The following is a 27,075-nucleotide window of genomic DNA, read 5'->3' on the forward strand; positions in this document are numbered from 1 at the left end:
GAACTGTAACATAAGTGAAATGTATTTGTAAAGTTAGAACCCAACCAAATTACCCTCAATGAGTGGTAAGGAAGCCAAAGAAAGCATTAATGTTTTGATTTTTTTTTTTTTTTAACAGCAGCACAGTTTTGCTACTGTAACGCCACACGTACAAGCTCATTAAATGTTGCAGCAACATATCAGCAAACAGATTAAATGATGATACATGAACAGACAAATGCTGCAACGCAGCATGAACAAGCACATTAACCTATTTACCAGACACAGACGCATGAGGTTTTCTTCCAGTATTGATATCTATAAAAGTGCCAGTGCCCATGGTGATCTTCACATCTCCTACATCAAAGCAGCACTCCCCAAACATAGCAGCTTGCTGGTCAGCTACCTGTTAAACACATGAAAAGAAAACAAGATGGAAGTACGTTTTTGACTTCAGATTAGCATTAATAATACTGTATCTGCTAGCTATAAACACAATCATAATGTACATGTATTAGTCTAATAAAGCCTAAAAATGTGGAGTTCTTTTGCATAGCCAGCCAGTTTAAAATGGCTTTTCAAGTCATACCTTTTAAAAATGGAAATGTGCTAGATTTCCCTGTTTCTCAAATGAGATCAAAACAGAGATCTGTGAAAAATAAAAAGGGCTAATAGCAGTCAACCACAATGACACTTCAATATGTTGTTTCACATTTCCTTGAAGATATTTGACGGAACAGTAAGCAGCTATAAGACATTACTCAGGGTGACATTTCTCCAAAATTAATAAAGGATGGAGAGCACTTCAGTGCCAGCCGAGGTTAAGGAACATAGGGGTAAAGACATGTTGGAAAATAACAGAGACAGAGAAAGTAAGCAAGGACAGCTAAAAACCCACATTTTACAATTTACTATCATACTGACCACTTGCAAAGAATCTACTACATTTTGTTTCTGTAATAGTTCCACTTTTCTGAGGTCTCCATGTTGTATAGGTTTAAAGTTCCCCAGTCTCTGATGTCCCTTCTTTGGAGTAATCAGAATCTTAATTCCATAAATGATTGAAGACAAGAAAATATCTGTCATTATGTCTGCCAACCTGTTGGCGTTACTATTTAAATTACAGGCAGCCTTAAATATCAAGATGTTCTCCTACTACACTGGAGCTCATACAGACGAGAATCATGCATACATCTTCTGCTAGGAAAACCTGGTTACAGTCTCCTCTTATACAGATGTGCAAGTTGGGATACTAGTGATTGCTGTGTTCCCTGGAGGGGGGAAAACTTATGTTGGGAAGGTCAGTCCTTTGATGTTCTCCTGCAGATCATGGTAGCAGGATCTTGAGTGTGATAACCAGCTGTTCTCTGGTACTGGACTGCAAAACTGCTCTTTGTTCAATTGGGGAAGGGGTGCTCAAATTGACTGCAGTGGGCAAAATTAACCACACTGTGTAAATGTTCAGTATTCACTTATATGCCAAGCTAAGAAAAACTGTTGCTTGGATGAAATGGAATCATTCACCACAGGTATTTAAGTTGATTCACAGTACAAAATCTCTTGATTATTATTATTTTTTTTTTATTGACGATCACTCTAATAGAATATAATACAGAGGATTATGATTGGGTCTCTGATCATAACTGGCATGTTATATGTTTGTGACATGGATGCCAAGAAATTCACCTTGAGAGTGAAGCATGGGTGCCAGAACCATAGTGTGAGGGGGAGTTGAGCCCCCACTTTCAACAGCTGCCCATGTACCCTGAAAGTTGTGCCAGACTAACGATTACATGAAATCATTTACATTGTCATTTTTGAGGAAACCACAAGCTCAGGCAGCTGGAAAAATGACAATTTGAGTAATAAATCATCTATCTCTTTCTGCCCGAGCTCACAGTTACCATGGAAATGCATACGCAAATGTTTCTAAGGCATACTGATTAACATCGTTCATCAACAGTTTTGGATAAAGCCAAAAAATAACAGCGGAATGAAGCCTCAAAACTAGGGACAATTTTTAACTACTACTTTTGCATTTAAAATTTTAACAGAACATGTTTTCCATCAACAAGCATTTTCTGAACAATAATAGTAGGAGACTTTAATGTCTGACATTAGTGACTGACTGTAATCCTCTGCATATCTCTCAACTTTTCCTTGAGAAATCTGGACAAAGCCAAAAATTATAGGGGGATAAAGGGCCAAAATCAGGAACAGATTTTTAATATCACTCTCATAAACTTAGAATGCAGCTATAATGAAGAGTTTTGAAATAGCATTTATTTTCTAAAAGATAAGAAGGTTTACACTTAAATATTTGATTATTTAGTCAGCACAATCCTTAAAGGTTTGCCAGATTTTATGAAGTACAGACCTAAAACATAATGCAATTTGATGCAATTTTGTGAAATTTTGGAGTTAAGAGGTATGACACTGAGTGATTACCAGAAAATCAAATATTTTACAAGGGGCAGGGCAAAAATAAGAGGTAAAATCAGGCATGTTCTACAAAATTCTGGACAGTTAATTTGTTTATTGACTGATTGTTGTTTACCAGGTGAGTGAGTTGTTCTATACACTCTTTTTAGACACAACCCAGGACCAATAGCAGTAAAGAGGACACTTTACAAAAGTAAAATAAAACAATGAATTTATGTACATACTTCATACAGTTGAGACTTGTGTTCTACAGATAAAATTTAATTTCCATAACTGACACTGACTTGCATGTTTTTACCTTTCACCCACGGAGTACCAGCATAGGCTTTTGCTCTCCTGTCTAATAGCCTGTTTTAAGCAGAATTTTCCATAGATGTACATTTCAGTGGAACTAGGCTGACTTATAATGTAATAATCACTTTGCTGTATTTAATTATTTATTCATTCATTCTCTTACACCCACATTATGCTGCTTGGGATTGTTATGAGTGTAAGCAGAAATGTCCTGACATGCTACGAGAGTAACCCATAAAAACAGATTAGATTCATAGATAATCCAAGGCCAACTAATCTAATGACCACTCCTGCATTGCCAGTACCCTCCTTCAGGCAGCACCTCCTTTTTCCAGGTGGGCCATATCAGTACAACCCAGAGTAAATCTGAGGAAACCCATCCAGTCACTAGTTTATGTTTACAGTAAGATAGTGAATTGTACTACTTAACATGTTGGGAAGTTTATTCCAAAGGTTTGGGAGGTGCTGACTTATAAGCATGCCTCACCACTGTGCTGTTTTTATCTGTTGAAGATTTAGATCCCTGGTTCAAATATTGGCGAAGATATTGGGTTTGTGGAAAAACAGGAGGTCCAGGACAACTTGGTCTCTAATGGTGCAGTAAGCAAGATAGATCTCCCTTCAAAAGTCTGTAAGACACTTAATAAAGGGACAGAGTTTCCTGCCTTCTTGGTATGTCAGGGACTTTAGGCAAGTAATTTTATTGCTTAGGAGCCTTTGGGGTCTTAATTTTTTGATATATTTAGTGAGATACATCCCAAATGGGGGGGGTGTACTTGATCGATGCTGACTGCAAGGGAGTGATTACCTCTTAAGACTGTGATAATATTCCCTTGGCAATTAGGAGGGCTAAAAAGATGGTTGTAGCATAGGACTTCATCAGAATTTACACACACATTTCTTAAAACCATTTAAATACCTTGTTAAGTCACATGATCTTCATATAAGTTAATTAACAAACAAAATGGTTTACCTTAAAGGAAACCTTTGCCTAAAAACCAACATTCTAATAAATAGCACATCATTAAAAATTTCATAATGCTTTATGCTACTACATTTCATGTGACAATTAACAAGGTATTTAAATGGTTTTAAGAAATGTGGTTATAGATTCTGATGAAGTCCTATGCTACAACCGGATGAAAGCGTTTAATCTGTTCTTTTCTGTGCAATAAAAGTTTGTTTGACACTGTTCTTGTCCTGGAAGTTTGCTGGTTTGGTTTTGTGTCATTTTCATTCCAAATGTAACTCATACTTACACTATATGCCTCTTGTGCCATGGATATGCTTCTGTTATGTTAGACAGTTAAAATGCACTTCTAGATTACCAAGTGCCCCTTTTGCCTTTCCCCTTCAGCAGCTTCTGGCACTCCTGGAGTGAAGCTTGGCGTCCATGTTGAGAACACACAACAAAAGGTTAGGATATGTGACCCATTCATAATTCTTTGTGGTGCATGGAGCTTTATCAGCTCCATGTACTACCAGGTACAGAAAAAAGTGTAGGAGCACAAAGTGGTTTACTGGCTTTGAAAGTCAAAAAAAGCAATTAGCACCGTCCAACAAAGAACAGCAAACCTCTCAGCTTCTTTGCTTAAGAATTCTGAACAAATCCAAAAATCAGGCTGCAGATGGTAATTCATTACTGAAACTAAGCAGAAATTCCTTAAGATTCCAAGAGCAGGATATTTTGCACTGTTATAAAGCTTTTTTTTTACTGTTTCACTGCATTTATGTACTGTTTTAACTGTATTTTTCATTGCTAGATACTGTTTCATTACTCTAATTGCATGTTTACTGAATTACTTAACTGTACACTGCTTTTTTCATACTGAGAGCTGTATTTTCTGTTTGAGTGTTCTATCTGTGCTTTTCTGTGCATTTTTGATTTTGAGGTTTCTGCGTTCTAGTCTAGTCTGTTTGCAGTTAAAAGCATTCTCTAGAGTCTGCTTGCTCCTTGATCTGTTTAAAACTTTCATTTAGTGGCTACAGCTAGGAGCTGTAATAGTTTCCCCACCCACCTTCCTTATTGTTGTGGTGTTCTTATACTTGGTAGCTTTGCAGTTGCCCGCTCATACTGTATATTTGATCTGTGACACTCCTCCCAGTCTAGTGTCATTAGTTCATTCAATCTAATAGAGAACATTTGTGAAGGCCAACCCACTCAGATTCTTAACCTTGAATTAACTTCTGTTCCTGCTTTCTCCATTTCCACTTTACAGAAAAAAAAATTCTAAGCTTGTTTCCCCCCTTTCCTGTAACAACTACAAGTCTAACAAAGGACTGTTTGTAAGCTCCTGAGCCCCCCCCCTTTTAACTAGAGTTAAACTACTCCTGGCGCCATAAAGTCTGCTCTTCAAATTTTCCCTTGCAACTAGCCAGCTTTTTAGATTAAGCACTCAAATCTGTTTCTTTGAGCTCAGCACTTGTTCAGAACTCGTAAGCACTAAAGAAGCTACAAATTACTACACCACTCAACTTTCCTCACTTGTCTAGAGGAAAACAGTTTTTAGTACTTAATAAATAAGCACCTATCCAGGCATGTCTAAAGGTCAGCTCCTGGTGTTTTCTCCTGTCTACCTGATGAATCTGGGCATCTTGGGGCAATGCAGCAATTGCCTCATGTACACAGACAACCCTCTCCTCCTACCACCCAACACTACAACCTGTGAGAGATGCACTTATATAGCCAAACTGGAAGCAAAGCTCTCTTCACTGAAGACTGGACTAGACAGTCAAGAGGAGAAGATAAACACTTGCACCACACCACACTCATCACATAGTCCCTCAAAACCTACACCACCAAAACACAAACATAGAAGCACAAAACACACACCTACATTCGCGGAGGCTCTCAATAAAAACCTGCCCAAGCAACCAAGACCGCCAAAGCAGAAATGCAAGTAACCTCCACCCCCCCAACACAACCCAAATGACACACAGCCCACAAACTCAGTGTACCACTCACCTACAGCCCATAAGGCATAATGTACCCAACACTCTAGTCGTAGGTGACTTTATAGTCAGGTACACTAATGTTCCACTCACCAGGCTAAACAAGGAGAAAGTTACTGTCAGCTGCCTGTTGGGTCCCAGGATCTGCCACATAATGCACACACTCAGGTCACTCCACAACAAGTACAAATATGACTCTGTCATTGTCCATGTTGGTGTGAATGACCCAAGACGTACCTCCCAGGACTACATGAATAGAGACATGGAGGAGCTCTCCGATCTTGTAGCCTAGGCAGGTATGACCCTAGCCCTGAGTAGCATCCTGCCATCACCCAGAATGATACCACAGTACAAGGACAAAAGGATTGACTTCAACAACTGGCTAAGCTTCTGGTGTCATTCTAAGGAAATCCAGTATCTGTCTGCCTGGGATGACATGATCGACAGACCACGATGCTTTGCCAGAGATGGCCTACACCTGTCGCCCTTGTGATTCCAGATACTGGCAAATGCTCTTGCCACCCCTACAGTGCCTTTTTTAGGCAAGGTTCAAGTGAAATATTCACCACCGTAACAGGTATAAGCAAGCAAAATCTGAGGGTAATGCTACTCAGTGCTAGAACTCTAAAGCTCAAAATGCATTCACTCGAGGCACTCCTTAAAATGGAGAACATCAACATCTGTGCAGTGACAGAGACCTGGTTCAAAGCTCCAGACAGCACCCTTGCACTACCAGGCTATAATTCATACCACACCTTTCGGCCACCTAACCCAGACCGAAACACTAAAGGCAGAGGCATGTCCATATTCATTAAGGATATCCACACCTCCAAGCTAGTTGCTCAGCATAATGCATCAGAGATCATCCAAGTTCAACTAACTCTGGGTCAAGACCGCAATCCAGATTGTAGCTTGCTACAGACTCCCCACTCCTTTTTTCCTGATACACTGGAAAATATCAGGGTACAACCTAACACCCTAATAATGGGCGATTTCAACTACCCCACCATTAACTGGGAAAACTACTCATGTACCAACTTTTGTGCTCAAAGTTTTCTGTAATTCATAAATTCCAATGCCTTGGATCAACTTATCCGCACCCCTACCAGGAGCAGCAATATTCTAGACCTGGTCATTACCAACATGGGCAACCAGTGTTCCACACCAGAGGTCAATTCCTCGTTGGTCAGATCCGACCACAAGCTAATCACCCTAGACATCCACATCCCGCCCCACCCCCCATTAGGGAAACAACCGTAAAAAATTTCTCCAAAGCCAACTTCACGCTTAAGACAGAAGTGGCAAACTTCACGACACCCATGCAGCTGGACAATAGAGGTACGACTGCTGAATCCTACATAAATGCACTTTTTAAGCACTTACACGAGTGCATGGATCGTGCTATCCCTAACAGAACCAAGATGCTATCCTCCAAAAAAAGGAAGCCAATCTGGTGGTCTTCTGCCATAAACAAACTCTATAACAGAAGAAACCGTTGCAAAAAAAGAGTAAAGTCCCATGATTGGAGGAATTCCCTGGTCAGCCTCAGTAAGAAGCTGAGATCCCTCATAAAATCCTCCCAAAGCTAATTATGAAAACAAAATTGCCACCAATTCTAAAGACAACCACAAAGCATTCTATAGCTATGTCAAGAATCTCAATGGCAACACTCAGATCTGCTTTGAGTTACAGCACAATGGCACTAAATATACAGAACCAACTGATATTGCCAACATCCTGGGAGATAGGTTCAATGCTAACTTTACCCCCCTCTCACCCCCGAAAGGACACATCTCTATACCGGAAGAATGCAAAGTTCCTGTAATCATGACTGCACAGCTAAAAACCTCACTTTCCAAAGCCAAGAACACAGTATCCATGGCACCTGACAACATCCCAGGCTGCCTTCTACATGAACTACAGAATGAACTGGCACCCCACCTAAATACCATGTTCAGTCATAGCCTCACCTCAGGCTTTGTACCCACTGAACAGCACACAGTGACGGTTGTCCCACTCTACAAAGGGGGAGCCATGACAGACCCCGGGAACTACCACCCCATTAGCCTGACGAGCCTGGTCTGCAAGGCCATGGAACGTATCATCATGGAACTCAAACAAAGACATTGGAGATCTCCAAACTCTAGACCCCTCACAGTTCGGGTTTGTAAAAGGCAGATCATGTCTCTTAAATCTGATAGTCTTCTTTGAAGCAGTCACCAAAGCCATAGATGAGGGTAAGGTGGTTCACACAGCCTATCTAGAGCTCGCCAAGGCATTCAACACCATCCCCCAACTCTGGAATTATAGATAAACTCACTAAACTAGGTATAAATCCCTATGTCACAAGATGGGTTGCCAACTGGCTTACTGACAGAACCCACACTGTGAAAGTAGCAGACTGCAAATCAGACTTCAGATCAATGACAAGTGGAGTACCACAGGGTTCAGTCCTGGGTCCTCTCCTGTTTGATATCTACTTATTTGAAGTACAGGCTAACACACAAGGTCTTTGGCTAACTGAGTTCAAAGATGACTGCAAACTAGGAGCCATAATTGAAACTCCCAATGATGTGGACATGCTACAAAAGGGCCTCACTGAGACAGATGTCTGGTATCAAAGCCATGGCCTCAAGCTCAATGCCAAAAAGTGCACCATCATCCGCTTTGGTAAAAACTCTGTACCCATGAACTACCACATAGGTGGTAGTCTACTTAACACTTAAGTGTGATAAGAGACCTTAGGACACAGGTCGACAGTAGTCTCTCCTTTGATAATCACATTGACACAGTGGTCAGAAAATCCTTCTACGTGGCACACCTCATCACAAAAGGTTTCTCATCCAGAACAAAAGAGGTCATTGTTCCCCTCTACTCATCACTCATTAGACCCATTATAGAGTACAACGCCCCTTTTGGTATGTACCTCACAAGGCATCTACAGCAACTGGAAAGGCCGCAGAAATACCTCACAAAGAGGATTACTGGCCTCAAACAGATGCCCTACGCAGACCATCTAAAAAAACTCCAGCTTTACTCCGTCGCATATTGCCTACTCAGAGGCAATCTCTGCCTAACATACAAAGCTATGTCAAACCCACAGCTGTTGGACATGCTCCACTTAAAGAAATTCCAATCCCTCCAAGCTACATGCTCTAGGGACCTTAACCTGGTCACCACAATAAACAGAACATGCTGGAGGGACAGATTCCTGTCCCAGAGACTTCCCATACTCTGGAACAGACTACCTATCTATGTCAAACAGAGCTCCTCATTAGCACTCTTCAAGAAAAATCTTGATGATTGGATAGAAAACAGGAAATTCACCCCGGGGATCACTTCTGTGTCTCTGCTTGACAGGGGCACATGAAAATAATTTTCTTGGGTGATGAAAGCCAGGGTACCTTTTCGGCTAGGCTTGTATAGGCTCTAGGGCCAACAGCCTAGTACCTACCTATGAACCTATGAATAATGGGGGGGTGGGGGCAAAGAATAAATATCAGGGACAGCTTTTAAATATTGCTCTTTTCACTTAAGTTAATAGAACAACATGATTAACATCAATATGCATTTTCAGCACAGTATGAAATATGAAACTCTGATGTCTGGCATTTTTGACCGACTACAATCTTCCGTGATTAACCACCACTCTCCCCCACAAAAGAAAATATATATGTCGGACAAAGCAAAAATATAAGACAAACTCAGGGGTTCAGGCATATAGGCAGTGAGACATTTGGGGATAAATGACCGAGGTGACATTCAACTACAAAGAAATATGTTTATTGCAAATTCCCTGTGGGCAAAGATAAGCACACACTGCCATGCCCACAGATTTAATAACCAAATGCATGGGGGCAGAAGAAGTAATGACTGTTGTGGTCAGTGTATGGTACATACTTATGTAAGTACAACATGTAGAAGTGTGCTACAGCATGCAGGAATTCCTGTATGCAACTGTAGTCACATTTATGCTCCAGTATGCAGTTTAGGTAATATTTCCTAGACACTGAAATGGGTAGTGGTCCAGACACACACCAACTGTAAAGGCACTGCCCAATGTGCATGGCATTTTTACTGCCACTGACATGCCCACCGTCCAGTCTACTGACCATGCCTGCAATACTGCCTACTGTCTCACGTTACTTAGGGGCCACGGACATTATTTTCTCCCGTGCATTTGTTTATTGAAGTTGTGGGCATGGCACAGCATTCTTCTCTTTGTCCACAGAGAGTGTGCAACAGCCATATTTCTCTGGAGCTGAATGTCACTTCAGCCATGTGTCTCCAACCAAAAGTACCACAGGGAACTACCTTGGCACTTGAACCCCAAACTCAGAGAAAGTTGATGGGGATGGACAGCAGGCAGAAATGAAGTTATTTTGTCTTCTCCCTCTGTTCTTTGCCATCTTGCAGTGTCCATTGTTAGCCTTTGTGCAAGACCTAATCATAACAGCACTGAAGGGATGTTTAATAAGCTTTAAACAAGTGTACTTTTTCCCCAGTACTGGAAAGTAATACTGGTGCTCTGTGCACCACAAACAACTTACTAGCAACTTTTTTCTTGCTGTTTTCTTGCTAGTGGAATTTGCATAATTAAAGAATTTTCCTTACCAGTATTTTTTCTCTTTGGTAAATCAATGATGTTTACAAGTTCCTCAAAAGATTTATAATTATGAATTATTTTCATGTGAACATTTATATCTCATTAAACAATATACACTCCTGAGATCTATCAAGGGTTTTTCACGACTATTTTTAGAACATGATAGGTAGTATCATGGTGACATGGCAAAGCCCTTAAGTGAAATGCTGAAGACTTGCTTTTTAAGTAAATGTGTTATAAAAATTCCTAGCTTTGACAGCAGACAGTTTAGGTAGCCTTAAAACTGTTTGATTTCGCTTCACAGAATTACTTACAGAACTGAAAAGTAGTACAGCAAATTCCAATGTCAATGGCTTAACAAGTAGTACACTCTTCACCTTTGATGCTGGAATATCAGGAAATGGTGAGTTCAGTTCTCATACCAGGTGATTGGATTCATTTTCCAATATGGACATTTCAAGTGCACCTTAACAGAACTGCTGCACTCTTGCATATGTCATCTTCGAATGAGACATTAAACTGAGATCCATTCTGCAAGTGTTGGTAGCTCAGAAGGATATAAAAGATTTTATGACTCTTATAAAACATTAGGGAAAAGTGGGGTATTTTAGTTATTAAAAAACAGAATATTTACAGAAATACACACTTGCGTTTTAGTATACATACAGTTTTACTTTTACATTACATTTTTCATAAAAAAACTGTAGTGCTACTTCCTTCATACTATTTAACCCCTCACTCTTCCATAACCATTATTTCAGTTTCTTTACTGCATTTCCTACATTCAATCTTTTATTGAGCAAAAGTTCCTCCATATGTTATTCCAAATGAACCAAAGACTTGAAAACATTCTTTGTCCACCCACCCACAAATACTTTTGTCAGGCACATATTTTTCGTATAAAAATAATACCCATATCTATACTTGAATTTTCAACATGCTGATGTACAATTACTGGCCAAAACATTCAATTATTCTTTTACAGTCTAGAAAACATATTCATCTGTTTTTGTTTTCATATTAACATAATTGACCATCATTTTCTCCTGCACTTCATGAAACATCGTTTTTACTGGTAAATTATTCAGCAAAGTAGTCTTAATATTTACACTATCTGTGTACATTTGTTCTTAGCCTTACAGCTCGTTGAACATGTTTAAATAATTAACCAAAAAAATAATAATAATCAAATCACTGTACCATTCCTTTCTACTAACCAGCGTAATATCTATGTTCAAATTCCACATTTTTTTTTTTACGTATGGGTTAAAGTCTGTATTTTCTAAATCTTTTAATCCATTTCCATCCCTGACGTTTTCCCACATCATCTTAGACTAGTCAATAATAAACAATTTTCATGGTATTTAATGACCACCAAAACCCAGTGACGATGCAGTGAAGACAGACAGATATCCTATAGTACTGACCATTCCTTATGTATCATTCTCCTTTGCATTATCACTCAAACTCCTCTTAACAGGGTTCAGCCTTGACCCTCGAAATGTCCCAAAAATAATGCTAGTAACTTTCCTTCTTTTTAGTGGGGAAACATAAACAGTCCTTCCAAATATGCTAATTTACCCAGGAAAACTGAACTGATAAAGTACACCTTCTTCATAAAGAGAAGTCTGGCTGTCTTCCACAATGGAGTTATTGCAGCTGTTATCACCCAAAAGCTCTTCCATTGCTGGCTACTATTTCTTCCTTACCAAAGCTTATACCCAAGGTATTTCTACTGTTGAAAAATATATATTGCATATTGTTACTGTCTCACAAAACCCATTTTTTTTATTAATCAATAGACCCATAACTTCTAAATAGTTTTCCGATTAACTTATGACCTGATTTATCCAAACTTTCTTACTAAGAGTACTAAACTGTCTGTATATGACATTATTATTGGTGATGCTATATCTGAACCATATATTAATTCTATATTTTTATATACCTTTATTAAGTTATCACTTAAGATATAGATAAATATACATAAACAAGAAAGAAAACAGCCCATATTAACATTTATTCCATTTACATACATTATAATAACCTATCTTTTATTTCTTAAACTATCATCAGTCCAACATTACATAAATTGCTGAGTTCCTGCCTTCCCTTAAATCTTTATTTATTTTTTTATTTTGATGTCACCTGAGGGCACAATGGGTTGTCCTTGCACTGCATGCAGTGCACCTTCTCCTTCCAGGTGGTCTCCAGGTCCACTGCACTAAACATCAAGTGCACAAAAGATGGTTTTTAACTTATCCTTTTAGACCAGTATATGAGAGTTTTTTTTTTTTTTTACATAGTTTAACTAATTGTGTACCACTGACATCCTGGCCTAAACTTCAGAGCTCAGTTAGCCTCTTTCCTAATTACTCTGACTAAAAAAAAAAAAAAAAAACTGATGTGCAATTTATAGTGCTATGCAGATACTTCATGGCTGCAAAGGAACACACACATTTTGGTGACAAAACTGTTTTTGCATGGTATACAAGCCACAGTTTACAATATCCGCACCACTACAAACCAAATATGTGACAGACAGAATGCTATGATCTCACAGCTTTTTAATCCTACTAATAACCACGGGCTATGCTAACTAAAGATTTACTATCTGCCTCTGTCTGATACAAGCACTCAACAGTTGTACGAGACTCACAGGCAATGAAAAGCACACATGACCTCTCAGTCCAAAAGGTTCTCTAGTCTGCACACCCCAAAAGGGAAGGACAAAATAAAGCTAAGTTGCCACACTGAACTTATTAAACTCCCAGGTTCTTGTTTCCTGTTTGATACAGAATACTAAAGTAAGTGTATCATTTTGTCTTTTATCACACTCTTTATGGCAACAGTATTTGAAAGGAAGTGGCTAAGTTAGAGAAAGAGTGTCTCTGCTTGAAAACAGTTTCATTCACATAGGTATAATACAATTCTACAAAACAATAACTGCATGATCTAAACAGCTTTATACATTTTATAACTACTGCATACTGTACTGGAAATATGATTACATTGTACACATCATTTAAATTTTTTCCTGAAAAATAAAACACACTTGCTCTAACTCAGTACACCTTCCCCACATACCATTTTTTACATTTATATATTGATTTAATGATTACGAATATAAAAGGTAAAAATAACAGCAACAAAATTAACATAACTTACTGCAAAGAAAACACCCTCTTCTGATAAATAAATATCAAACCTCTGAAATGAAATTAATATTACTTACCACTGATGTGATAGGTATAGCAACTCCAAATATACTGCTGTCTGACTGCCCAAAATAAAAGCTGAAATACAAAATTACACAATTTCAAAAAGAACACTTAAGCTGCAGAAAATGCTGAAGTATTCTATAATTAAATGTTTTTACTGATTTTAACATCACACTACACAAAACAAACCCTACACAGTTAAGGATAACAAAACACACTACTAACTAAATATATTACTAACATGACTCAGCAAAGCAGCATTCACATTTCAATCAGTATTAAGCTATCCCTAGAACTGTGGTTCAGAACACAGCATCATCTTACTTTGTTCCCGTGCATCTTACCCCTTGTCATAATATGCACATAATTAAAATTCTACTGCATTTTTATAATCTTGTAGGAGCCACACAAAAAAACACAAACCTTACTCTACTCTATACTCTTTTTCTTTGCAACTCCCTCGCCAAATGAAAGGAGTATTCTCCCTACACAGAGTCATCACACATGGTCTCCTCAACCTCTGGAACAAATGGTTCCTTTAGATTAAGGAATCCACCCATCCATCCTCAACCCCTATTTCTGATACATTATCATCCTTCAAACAGAACCCAGATATAAACAGATGGGTACACACATATTTACTCCAGACTTTACTGGTGCAGGCCTGCTAGAGAAAGAGGGTACAGCCTAGGGGTGGGCATTAAAAAGGCATGAATGTTGACAACACTTAAATGTCTTGAAATTCCTGTGAGTTGTATGACTATCTAAAGATGAGATCCTCCATTTCAGTGTTAGAGCAAGGGGTTTTCCACTGTTTGGTAAGTAGCAAACAGACAATGCTAGCTAATACCAATCTCACCTCATGACTTTTCCTAACCTTGTGCTTAGTCGAGGCGGATATTAAATAGCCAACATTTCTAGTACAGCAAGGCTTTACCACTGAAGACATTTTCCAATAACCTGATTATATACTGCCATCTCTATTGCACAGTTTTACATTCCCAAAACATGTGCATAGTACCTACCTAAACCATTCCATATATCCATCACAGACTACTGTTCTTCCTCCCATCAATGTATAGCCTTAATGGTGTGATGTACCAGTTACAGATTAGCATCACTTGCTGGTCCTTAATCCTAGACCATTTCTTCAGATTGTCTCTGCTGTTCCACACACCGTCCCACTCCTCTTCCCAGAGTTTCATTTTTTCATTTCTCCCCTATATTCTGCAGATCAACAGCTGTGCAGCTTCCCACAAGTCTTTGTATATTGCCCTTGGTCTTCACATTTTAACACAAAAGCACTTACTCCAAACTAGGAATTTATCCTTCTTGCCTTTTATAGCTGCTACCTCTTTTCTTATAGCTCTGACATACCTGTAGGCTAACCAATTATTCTGTTCTATTCTAGACTCTCCCTGTATCTCTCTAAACAGTTTTCATTTGGAATGTCCCTCCTCTTCTTCTTCTTGGGACAATTACTCTCATATTATCAGTCCCTTTATCCTCTAGTCAAGTCTCACCTTGTCTTGTATGCCTTTGAAAACTCTTGGGTGGCTCTGCACTTCTCTGTCTGGTCACACCCTCCCCAAAAACAGGCAACACTGCTCTCCCATGTCACTGACCATCCTAGAATAATTCCCTTTAGACCTCAATCTATCTGATTTTTAAAATCCATTAGTGACTCATTGGCTTTCCATACAAGAATTACTTATATTAGAGTGCTAGGTAATTACCTAGGTAATTGGGCAGACTCAGATTTTTAGGGCATAACTATACACTTTTGTGATACCCCCAACCCCCTTATTTGGTTGGCATTTCAGCTTTGGCCATGGATATTTCCCTCTTAACATTGCTATTCAAAAAAATCTTATCAAATGTTATAAAAATTTGCATAAAGTTTCTGAAGAAGCCTGAATACTCTTTATCAGTCTTGTACCCCCCAGCACTCTACCTCATTTACAATGTCGGATATTGCTGAATATTACTGCCAGAATTTTGTTGCTTCTACAATGTCATCTCAGTGTTCTCACAAGGACTTGGCTATTCTCTAATTTTAACTTTATCTCCCAAAATCTTTCCACAGTTTTCACTTGTTTTGTCTCTACATTTCTGATGGTGTTCTCTTTGTCCTTTGATATGCCATCTACTAACCATCTAATACTGTCCAGTGATGCAGCTGTTTATCCAGCTTCTAGCATTATACATCCTCCTCCTCAGGAATGCATCTTCACAGACTTTGAAAAGCTGCTCTTAGTATCTCTCTGCATGAGGGAGATTTACCTTGTCACCTCAGTAACTACTGGCCAGTAGGTGTTCTGTCCTCTTTTTCTAAAATGCTCAAAATGCATTTATGCAAACCTAAAAGTATTCATCCAGATTTCCACCATTTTTTTGCCCCAGGCATAGTACTGAATTGGTGCTTTAGACTTGGATTTACCAAAAGCGTTTGATGATAAAGTCAGTCAAATGCAATTCTTCTGTCTTGCGACATGTTTCTCAGAACCAGCTCTTCACAGATTTTGGTTAGGTTGTTAGGTGGTGTGACAACTCACCACTGGACAAGTAATCAAGGAGCCTCAATCCTCACCACTGGCACCTGTGGGGGGTGTTCACTAGGAGGATAATGGGTACATACACAGTATTTCCAGATACAGCTCTCTGAATCAAGTACAATTTCCCTTAAGAGCACACAGAGACCACATCCAAGCAAAGGCCTCCAGCATCCTCTCTGTCCAACCAGTGCTTCGTGCCCTGCTCAGTACATGACACACACATACACACTGAGATTTGATTCACAAACACACACACACACAAACACCTGGGAAAGGCTGGCACAAGTTTACTAGCTATGCCTCTTCTGCCCAGACTATAAGGTAGTTATGACTGCCACCAGACACTCCTGCCAGCTACCTTAAGGCTCTTCCAAGGGTACCCAATATACTGAGTGAAATTAATATTAATACAGACAGTAGTTTGACCAAGAGCAAGGCTATTAGCAGTGGCCCACACAGTGTCACCAAACATGCAAGTACTTTCAAAACTTAAATATATCTACAAAGATCAGCCACAATGAAATTTTAAATATATTTAATAATAAATAAATGAATATATTCATAGTGACATCAGAGTTCAAAATCACAAGAAATATTTACAACAAAATTGAAGAACAGACTCAGACAAAGAAAGAAAAATAATATCTAAACTAAGTTTCACTATATTCCTGACTGAATCTAAGAGAATTTTACTATTCCCTAATAACCTACTTAATAGAGCAAGGCAGATGATGTGGTGAATGGTTCTTCTTGTTGTCAGGCCAAAGAAGGAATGCAGAATGCTCTGTCTCACTAACAGACTTCTCAAAATAATATCTAAAATATTACTTCTGAGATAGCTTGCAGAATGACATCACATCTGGTCAACTGACTTTTAGTGCCAATGCAAACTCCCATTTCTGGAAGCTGCCAAGACTTAGCAACTACCTGTAAAAATACACACACAAGGGCTTTTGCTCAGATCTCTGGCAGGTGCTGGAAGTCATAAAACAATTGCATACCTCCGCACTTCCAAAGTAGTAATTAGTTCACCTCAAAGATAATACAGAAAGCTTCGTAGTACAGACTTTGTGTCTCTGGCTGCATTAAACCTGTGAGATAACATATTTATGGCCTAGCCTATAAAGTGATTTAATTTCAGATATATTTTAAAGTTTGCTGGACTGAGGTTAACCTCCTGATTTCCAGTTTCTTCTGTTAAAACAACATTTAAACAGTTAAATAGTGCATGTATATTTCTGTTGTCTCCAGTAGGGCACACTGTGGATACATTACAAACACAAGCACTTTACAAATACCTTTTCAACTCAAATGTCTGTACAAATTAGTTTGATATACACATGACATACAGTTCTTACACATTTATAACACCAGTATCTTGTATGAATCAGTTTGGTATTCACAAATGACATATAATTATTTACAAACTTCCAGCTAGCTGTGCTGGCAGTACCTCCTTTTGTCACAGGTGGGTCCACTGTACCTTTAATATCCTTTACATTTCATCTGGCAACCATCAATTGCTAGTTCTTTTCTCTCTATTGTTCACTACTTTTGTGCATGGCCTAGCCTGGAACTACAGAAAGGGTCATTTAAATCGGTATGTTAATGATTCTATAATACTTCTCAACATGATGAAATTTAACCAGTTTCCAATGCAGTTCTGATAAAATACAGCCCAGGCTGTATGTTTCCAAGTTAAACACTTCAAAAGCAGTGATGTTTCTTTTTTTTTTCTTCCATTCAACAAGCTGCCCTCAAAACCCTGCTTAGGATTCAGACAGCAACATTACACAGCAACAGACACATTACATAAGTTGTTCCTCATTTTAAGTAATTGGAAGTACTTCAGACTAACACCTAAAGGTTGATATGCACATCAAAACCACTAAGAATAAGGTCAGTCAAAAATGTGGTCTTGTCTATCATAATGAATATGTGACTAATTTAACTAGATTAGCGCTTGCAAAACAGTCTTCCCATCCTTTCCCATGGCTTTGTTCTGCTAACACATGTGGCCTCCTCTTGATTTTCTTGAGAAATATTACTGCAATATGTCCAAGTGTCCATCTCAGATTGTTTCCAGATATCATTACTACCTCCCTTTGAGGTCTTGACACCAATTGCTTGAATTTACTTAGTATGCATCAGTGCAACAAACATCCTACAATTAGCTCTTTAACAGAGAGGTATACTGCCCCCTCCCATATCAACACAGATTTTCCACTCCTTCACTTGCATCATTTCTCACCACATTAAATCATTTTGGTAAATCCTTGTGCTCATCTATTACCTCAAAAGTCTGGACTATCATTCTTATTCATGTGTTAACTAGCTCAGAAAATATCCTTTTAAAAATCTCTTTTCACATTCTTTCTTGATAAACAGTTTTGCTGCTGCAATGAGGGCATCACCTAAATTCTCTCTCTTCCTAGTTTCTGTCAAGTCCTCTTTCTGTACATTGTCCTCTGACTGCCTGATTATGGTCCTCTTGAATATTGTTGTTCCTGGTTGGCATATTGCATATGCAAATATACATCTATATTAAACAAAAAAAAAATCTCTTCTTTATACAGTAGCACAAGCAGTATCTGGATCAGCCTGAATGCTTATTGTTACACTGACTGCGTTGTTTTAAACACTATCTGTACATATATGTGTGTGTATGTGTGTGTGTGTGTGTGTGTGGACCGAGGCAAACAAGGTGCGTTTCTCTCCTGGGCTTTTGCTGAAAATGGGTTTTACACAGATGGAATTACCCAATTAAATACACACTACAGAGAGAGAAAGAGAAAAAAAGCTGGAATTTTGTTTCCTTTTTATTATTTATTTTGTTAACTGAGCTGCCCATCTGGGTTGAGGTCCATTTTCGGTGGAGGCCTGGAAGCACTGTCTGATTACTTAAGTAATGCGATTGCAGTCACATAGTAGCCAAGTACAGGATTAAGCTTATTAGTATCTCATAGCCTTAATCCTCTGTAGTAAACTGACACACAAAAGATAGAATTTGGATTTTAATCATAAGAAGGTTATACAATGCATACTGGTACTGGAAACTGTTTTAGGGTTTAACTAGATGGAAAAAGTCACTTAAGAAAATGATATGGCAGTCTGGACTGCCCCAACACTGAGCCATGAATTTCAGAGAGCAAATGCAACTGCTAATATCGAATATATCCTGAGAGGTATACTCACAGAGTTTTTAATTTCAGGATGTGTGAAGTTATACTGTCAATGTACAGGGCACTGGTTATTTCTCACATATGGTACTGTTTGGGAGATCATACAGATAACGGCTGCGAAAGGGCACAGAAAGTGTAGAAAATGGTGCTAAATAATATGGGTAAGACAGGATACTCATACAAGCAATGGTTGGGTATAGTTGATATACAACACTGAAGAAAATGACTACAGGTGATATGGATGAAAAGAATAATTGAGGATAAAGTGGCAGTGGAACTTAAGAGGAAGGAGATGCCAGGGACCAACACTCTTACCATGGTTCTTAAATCCCTGCAAAGAACACATCATTTACACACTCATTCATCCTTGTAGCCTATGCAGCTTAAAGATCATAATACCTAATGAATGGAAGAAAGCCATTGTAAAACCTTTGCCCAAAGTCAACAACCCAAAAATGCAAAATACTTCAGCTCTGTCTTTATCCTTTCCATTCCAGGCAAACTACTAGAAAAGGTAGATTTTCTTTCAACTCACCGATTACATTAGAAAATACAATACAGCATCCTCTCCCATCACCAACATGGATTCTGGTCTGGGCATAGCACCACAGCCACTCTCCACGCCCTAAATGATGATATTTTGTGCTACACAGCCAAACGTCATCTAACAGGTGCTCTCTTCACAGACCTCACCTAAGTTTTTGACCTGGTAAATCATTCATTGCTCCTCAATCACTTTTTCAGAACAGGAATAAGCTCTGACTATCTTTCACGGTTCAACAATTTCCTCCTCAACAAACATTTAGTCCAAATAGGGAACTGCTTCTCACCCAAGTCCCCACTCTCTGAAGGAGTTCCTCAATGATCTGCTCTGTTACCACTTGTGTTCTTACTATTCATCAACAACCTTCCAGCTCACATCCCTTAGACCTCTTTCTGTATGCTAATGATACGGTAATCAACAGGACCAACCCCACCCCCCACACACGCGCACACTACCATTAAAAAAATACAGGAAAAGGAGCACATTTTCAAACCGTCTCACACAGAGCAATGTCATATTAAACACCAAAAAATCCATGGTATTAGGCACAAGATAAACTCTCTACTGTCGACTAATTGGGTTTCAGGTGCAATTTGTAAAATAAGAAAATTCAGGCCATTCAAAGAATGCAGGGGGTCATTACTGAAGAAACAGACTAGAAGTTTAAATGTGTTTATGGTTCCAATTATGGTGACCCTGCCTTCTTCCCAGAATTTAAAGAGCACTGGACTCTAAATAAAGCCAAGGAGTGATTTTGAGAGCATGAAGAAAGGAAGACGTTCATGCAACTGTGCAGGGAAATTATGAACAGAAAGGGGTGGTACTAATGGACAGGAGAGGATACTGGAATAGAAGTCAGCAATTACGGATTAAAAGCTAGGCACAATGATTGGAATACTTCCAAAAAGTGAGGAAACTAGCATACAAAGCAGAGAATCAAAGCGGAGGGGGTAAATGATGGAACTGCTTTGAGCTAATATTGATGAGGTAGAAACCACACTGACTGAATGAACAAGGTAAGAAAGGAAGGACACAGAGTGTAATCACAGCTTCAAGAGGGGGTATACAGTGAAAAAGTTCAAGTACAGGCAAGGTTGCGGTAGCTTTTTACAAGAAAGTGTATCACTCTAAAAATTGGAGGACAGGCCTATGGAAATGCATCACAACTTTGGTAGAGACAGAGACTGAAAGAACTACTGAGGTTTCAGACAGAAAAAAAATGAGCTGGGTGAGCTGACAATGGCTCTCAACAGTAAGAATAGGGGAGGGCTCCAAAAGAAGATGGTTTGGAATGAGAGTTGTATATGCTAGTGATATCCTATTAGAACATTTGTTTGCAGTTTTAAATGAAGTGGATGTAACACATACAGATCCATACAAGTTGTACATATTGTAAATATTACAGCATTTACTAAAAAAAACAGAGCTGTAACTGAGGCTAAGCAAAGATGGAAGCAACTCCAGTCACAAGTTGTTGAGGGGGTGATTGGCAGGTGGCAAAGGTGATGGAGAGCAGTACTGTCACTGATTTATATAGCCATGAGACTATCGCAGCTTCATACATGAAAACTGACAAGCAGCTTGCTACACTTACAGGAGGCCAGAAGAGCTTTTTGTTGACTTATTTTCAACAAAGAGAATTATTATTTTTTTTTTTTTGCTCCTCAATTTTGAGTTGAGTGGGTGCCAGTTTGGGGAACTGCACAGGGCACAGATGACCTAGCTATGGATCAAAGAAAAACTAATACTACCATCATGGAGCGGCCTTAGGTCAACTGGTGCCCTAGGCAAAACAGCTCCATGGTGCCCCCCACAACACTACCCAGTGCCCCCATCCTGGTTTACCCTACATCAAATAAATACTGGAAAAGTGCCCCTACTAGAGCGGTGCCCTAGGCGGCCGCCTAGTTGGCCTATGCCTAAGGCCGGCTATGTACCATGTATAAGAATTATGTCATTTCTACAGCTTTAAAATTATTTCTCATGTAATGCCTTCTATCTTAATCAACAGTGTAATTTCTGTGTTTCACTTTCATTGTACCTTCCTGAGCTGAACCTAAAAATGGTCCACTTGGACTGGTTAACAAATTAACAATAAATAAACAAACAGATCAAATCAAATTAAATCAAACCCATGTTCTGCCAGACTAATTTACTACAACTAGAGTTATTTTGCTTTTGAAAGCAGGACTTTGATCAAATAAGGATGCTGAATTGCTGGTGGGGAGCTCCTAACATAAGACTGCACAAGTATCCTTAAATTTATTGGGACTGACCAGATGTGGTTTGTGAAAGGACAGACAGTAGAGTATAGCTGGTGGAAATTGGGTGTGTTTATGGAGGAAGCCTAAAGGGTGGACAAATGCAGGAGCCACATTTTTTATATAGGTATGACATTTAACTCTGTGGAATAAGGTTTTCATTTTTAAAAGTACTGACAGAGCTGGTAAATGGAAAGAGGATTTACAGATGGGTTATGACCTGCTATAATTCCCCCTAAATTACAACTACTATTTAATAATTGCTTCACAAGAAAAGTAAAGGTAGAAAGACTGACAAATCGAGGACGCTTGGTTTTGTTGCTTACTAAGATGCTTGAACAAATGTCTAGGGACCTCTTAGAAAGAATACCAGGCAGGGCTTAGCTATGCCACTAGTCTCAAACATGACTGAAACTTTTAAGGAATATTACTGCAATTTCTATATCAAATGTGGATATCAAACCGACAGGTGCCAATTATACAATTTTTGATGTAAAAATGCATTAAGAACACATTCACCATGCCTCACTACATAAATTACTGTATAAGCTACTATATTTACCCACAATACTTTGCTAATCTAGGTCAATCACTTCCAGTACCTACCGATATAATTTTGTAAGCGTGGTCAAAGAAAAACAGAGTAAACAGTGAAACAAAAACATAAAAAAGCCATAACCTTCATATTTGTTCTTTAACTGTTTGCAACATTAACACCAAAACTAAAATGAAAATTGAAATTAACTGTGTAAGAAATGCACCAATATATATATTTTAAGTTGGAGTTGAGTTGGGAATCTAATTGAAAAAAATGGTGCAAGTTAAGATGGGAATCCCCAGCCTTCCAAGTCACGGAGGACACTGTTAAAAGAAAGGTACAAAGACTAATCACTAAAAGTACAGGTAGATGAAACTTGAGAAAGCAAGGTATTCCTTAACTATTCAAGTTATTGTAGCAGGTATCCCTGACCTTGGGCAGATGAGCAGATGAAGTGAACTCATTAATAAGTCAGATTAACATTTCCAGATGATGATATTTACCTAAAGTTCTTTATCTGTGTAGTTAAACACACCATGGACTACAATAATAAGAGGTGTCTGATAGGTTTGTATTGTCAGGGGGTGCTTCAATAGAGTCAAACAACTGGGATAGATTCAGACTTGAGGGCTTTTGGAGAGTACAGAATGTCTTGTCTGAATTTTCAGTGTATATTCTTGCAGTTTTGGCAGCTTTCTCTGGTGAACAGAATGGAATGGCCAGAATTAAGAGAGAAGATAATCTTGACAGGAGAGTGTATAAAGTATAAGGGTCTTTTGAAAGATGTATATTATGTCACCAAAGTTGTATTCTGGAGAACATCTAGTCACAGACACCTAATCAGCAAAAATCGCTTCAGCGATTTGCTGAATTTACTAAAGGCAAGGAAATACTTGCCGAATAACAACAAAGCAACATCTATGTCAATCGAGCCAACTCACTATGGGGGGGGGGGGGCTTGGTACCCACCCCCAACTATATATACCAACTTTGAGATTGCACTACAGTGGAGAAAACGGCAAAGTTCTGTTACTGGCCAGCTACATCCTTGCCCCTAGTAAATTCAGCGAATTGCTGAAGAGATTTTTGCTAATTAGGTGTCGGTGAATAGATGTTTGCCAGAATACAATTTTGATGACATAATCTAGACCCCTTTTGAAGGTTCTATAAAAATATGATAAAGAAACAGAAAAATGAGGGAATGACAAACTGCTTTTAGCAAACATTTTAAAAGAAGCTAGAACTGAAAAAGCAAGACAAGATGGATTACTAAGCAGATTATATGAGGCTTTTCTGAAAAAGGGGAATATAAAAAGCAAACAAAAAAGCAATCTCCAGCTGGGAAAAAAACACTAAAAGAGGAGGGAATTGTGGAAAAAAATGGACAGAAATATGTGAGACTCTGAAAAAACATTACACAAATCACAAATGTTTCAGATATTTGGGTGGAAATGCTTGCTTAAGTATGTCTACATACCAAACAGATTAAGGGGAATGTTCCCAGAAATAGAAAACAAATGCTGAAGATGTAAAAAATTTGTGTGGAGAACTAGAGACGTGTATTTTGGAGCTGTGAAGGGCAGGAAAGGTTTCATGTGGACTTGTGTCAGATTGTGGACACAATATTAAGAGACTCAGGGCAAAGAGGAGAAGGGGACTTTCCTCTATAATGTATAAGGAATATACCTTGTGCACCACACAAAAAAGTACCAATATGGTTATTACAGACAACTGCAAAAAAAAAACAAAAAAAAAACGATAAAGAAATGGAAAAAAATCAGGGCCTGCACAGAGCACATGAAGTAGAAGACTTAATAGGCAAACTAATGATGCAAGAATGAGGCAGGAATAGCAATAGAATAGGGAAAAAAGGAAAAAATGGAATGTATTGGAAAAGATAAAAAAAGCAAGCTTAAGAATTAGGGGTAATACAAGATGATGGTAGAATATATAGAGGTTGAGAGACCATATGAGTTACAAATGTGAATAGAAGAAAAACAGGCTAATAGAAAAGTTGTGCACAATTTGGAGAAGTGCATCAAACTTCGTAACTGTATACTTTATGATTTATCACTACAGGCCAGAATGAGACGCATGTTTTCAGGAGGTTCAGCGAGAGGGATAAAAGATTATTATTATGTAAAGGAGTTTAAAAAAGTTTGATTTTCAAGATAGTAAGTGTAAATGAACGATGCAATGTGAAACTCGGAAATAATTTAGTATTAGTTATGTATTATACTAAGACAATAGAAATGTGTAAACAAATATGCACTCAGTGTAAACTGAATGGTGCACCATGCGTGTAAGGTTGCACAAACTGTATAAGAAATTACGGGTGTAATAAAGTTGTGCTTTGTCAATAACTTTATTTGAATATTTTACTCACTGTTAAGTTACCTAAAAAACTCAAATAAAATATAAACTTTGCAGTTTACTGATTTGTTTGTTTTTGTGAGGAATTTCCTTAAACACTCCATAACTCCCCACTACCCCCTTACTTCTGATAACATCACCCACAGATATTTTTAGAGAGTCAAATCAATTTGTTTAAGGGGTTTAGGCAGTATGGTGCAGGGACCTTACTGGCTTAGCTACAACATATGCAGTATCTCAAAAGTGGATTCATGTCATAAAAGAAGTCTATCAAACGCACACCAGAACCGAGCAATACTAACTACAAAAACACAAGCAATTAAATGTAACAAATTAAAACCTAAATGAAATGTAAACACATACTTCTAGGCACTACACATACACTAAAAAGAAGGCAGCCAGCATTTCTGCATGGGGGGCTATGTCCCATTGTACCCACCCCAACTTCTTATATATACACATCTCCAGATTTGCACAACTTTAGAGAATTCAGCATCTTCAAGAACTGTGCTATTCCCTAGTAATACAGTTCTTTCCTAAATTAAAGGACTACTTGAACACATAAATTCTTTATATCCAATGGTCTTCAACTCTGGAGCTCTGAGCTGCAAGGATTTGTTTGTTGCTTCATACATGTAACACGGTCTCATTCAAAGGCTCTCATCTGTGCAGTGATTTTTCAGTCCTCCCTAACTCACTGGAAAATGCAACATTTAATGAAGTCAAAATATTCACACATCCATTTCCCCCACAATGTGACTCCAAGAACTATCAGATTGCAGTCAGTCTCCAAAAAGTAGTAATTTGACAACAGTGTCTTTGTAAATACTGCCCCTGGAAAGGAAAGGCCATCATATGATACTGCTGCAGGATATGATTCTTCTCTCTGGATGATCCTCTAATAATTTATGTTCACTATCCAGCCTGAGTGACTGACAGCACAGCTTGACACCTTACCTCTGACTAAAGGGACAGAAATGATAGGTGCTGTGTGGAGGTGGATGGAAACTCTCTGAAAACTACCTACAAATTTCAAGTCACCAACAGTCCATTCTTTTAATTGTTTTGAAATAACATTTTTTGCTTCCAACAATAATGTACTAAAATCATGCAAACAGCAACACTCACAGCCAGAAAGCAGCTTCTAATCTTGCGGTCCTGTCTTTTTTTCTCAGGTGATTCACCCATAACAACTACCTGAAGCTCCAAAGTAACCAGATGTGCAAGTTCTATTCTCTAATTAATCAGCAAGAACCAAATTAAACTCAAGAACTTCACCAGTATGTAATTTCTAGAAGCATTAAAACATCAATTCAAATAAACTAAGAAACCTCAAAGTGCAACTGTTTGTTCACTGCATGGTCGAAACGAAGAGATAAGAAAACATGATGACCCAAGCACTCATTGTCTATAGCCTGACTAAAGTTTTGCCACAGGCATAATAGAGAGCGTCAATGAGAAATTATGAGGTGGTGAAGAAGTTAGGGAAACAAGACATTTCCAGCAAGGCACAGCAGTACCATAAAAGGAACAACCAAAAAGAATGGCAACCACATATCCCTCCACAACCCCTTTTTCTCATTGTTGCACAAGGGGTTGGGGGTGTCACTTCAACAGTGACAATTATCTACAGCCAAGGTTTACATCACCAGGTGGCTAGCCCTACCACGGCAGTTCATCCACATCACACACAGACTCTCAGTTATGATCAATTTAGAGTGTCCAATCCAATTACTGCATGCCTTTGGAATGTGGGAGGAAACCCACGCAAACACAGGTGATATGCAGACTCTGCAGAGGGGGTACCACAGCCAAGAATCAAACTAGGAAACCTCTCGCTGTGAGGCAACAACGCTAACTGCTGCAACACTGTGGGCTATCTGCTGCACCACTGGGGCAATGAGGACTAACCACCTGCGTAAAAATGTATGCAGTGACAACCTGCAGGCAGAAATGCACAGACTCATGAAAACAGTATGACTACGGCAGCTGCTACCTGAAAAAATATGTTGCGGCTTCAATTCAGTGTGTGACATCATCTAGTATATCCCGTACTTCTACAAAGCTGAATACTGCAACATTTGTTGTGTGTCCACTCCAGCAAGGTCGTCAGAAGTGAAAGATGGGC

The 27,075-nt window shown here is 38.7% G+C and overlaps 1 protein-coding gene across 2 annotated transcripts in view; it reads right to left on the bottom strand.

Moving 5' to 3' along the window:
- GK5 (glycerol kinase 5) overlaps positions 1-27,075 on the bottom strand; it is a 478,960-nt gene that overhangs the window by 184,107 nt on the left and 267,778 nt on the right. For both annotated transcript variants that reach the window (XM_044071017.1, XR_006364759.1), the window contains exons 9-10: positions 13,509-13,569; positions 259-385 (exon numbers count right to left, since the gene is read on the bottom strand). In XM_044071017.1, the coding sequence (XP_043926952.1) occupies positions 259-385; positions 13,509-13,569 (188 nt within the window). The remainder of the gene's footprint in view (positions 1-258; positions 386-13,508; positions 13,570-27,075) is intronic.

This window comes from Protopterus annectens, chromosome 5.part0 (assembly GCF_019279795.1).
Source record: "Protopterus annectens isolate FY-2018-M chromosome 5.part0, PAN1.0, whole genome shotgun sequence".
Taxonomy (NCBI): Eukaryota; Metazoa; Chordata; order Ceratodontiformes; family Protopteridae; genus Protopterus; species Protopterus annectens.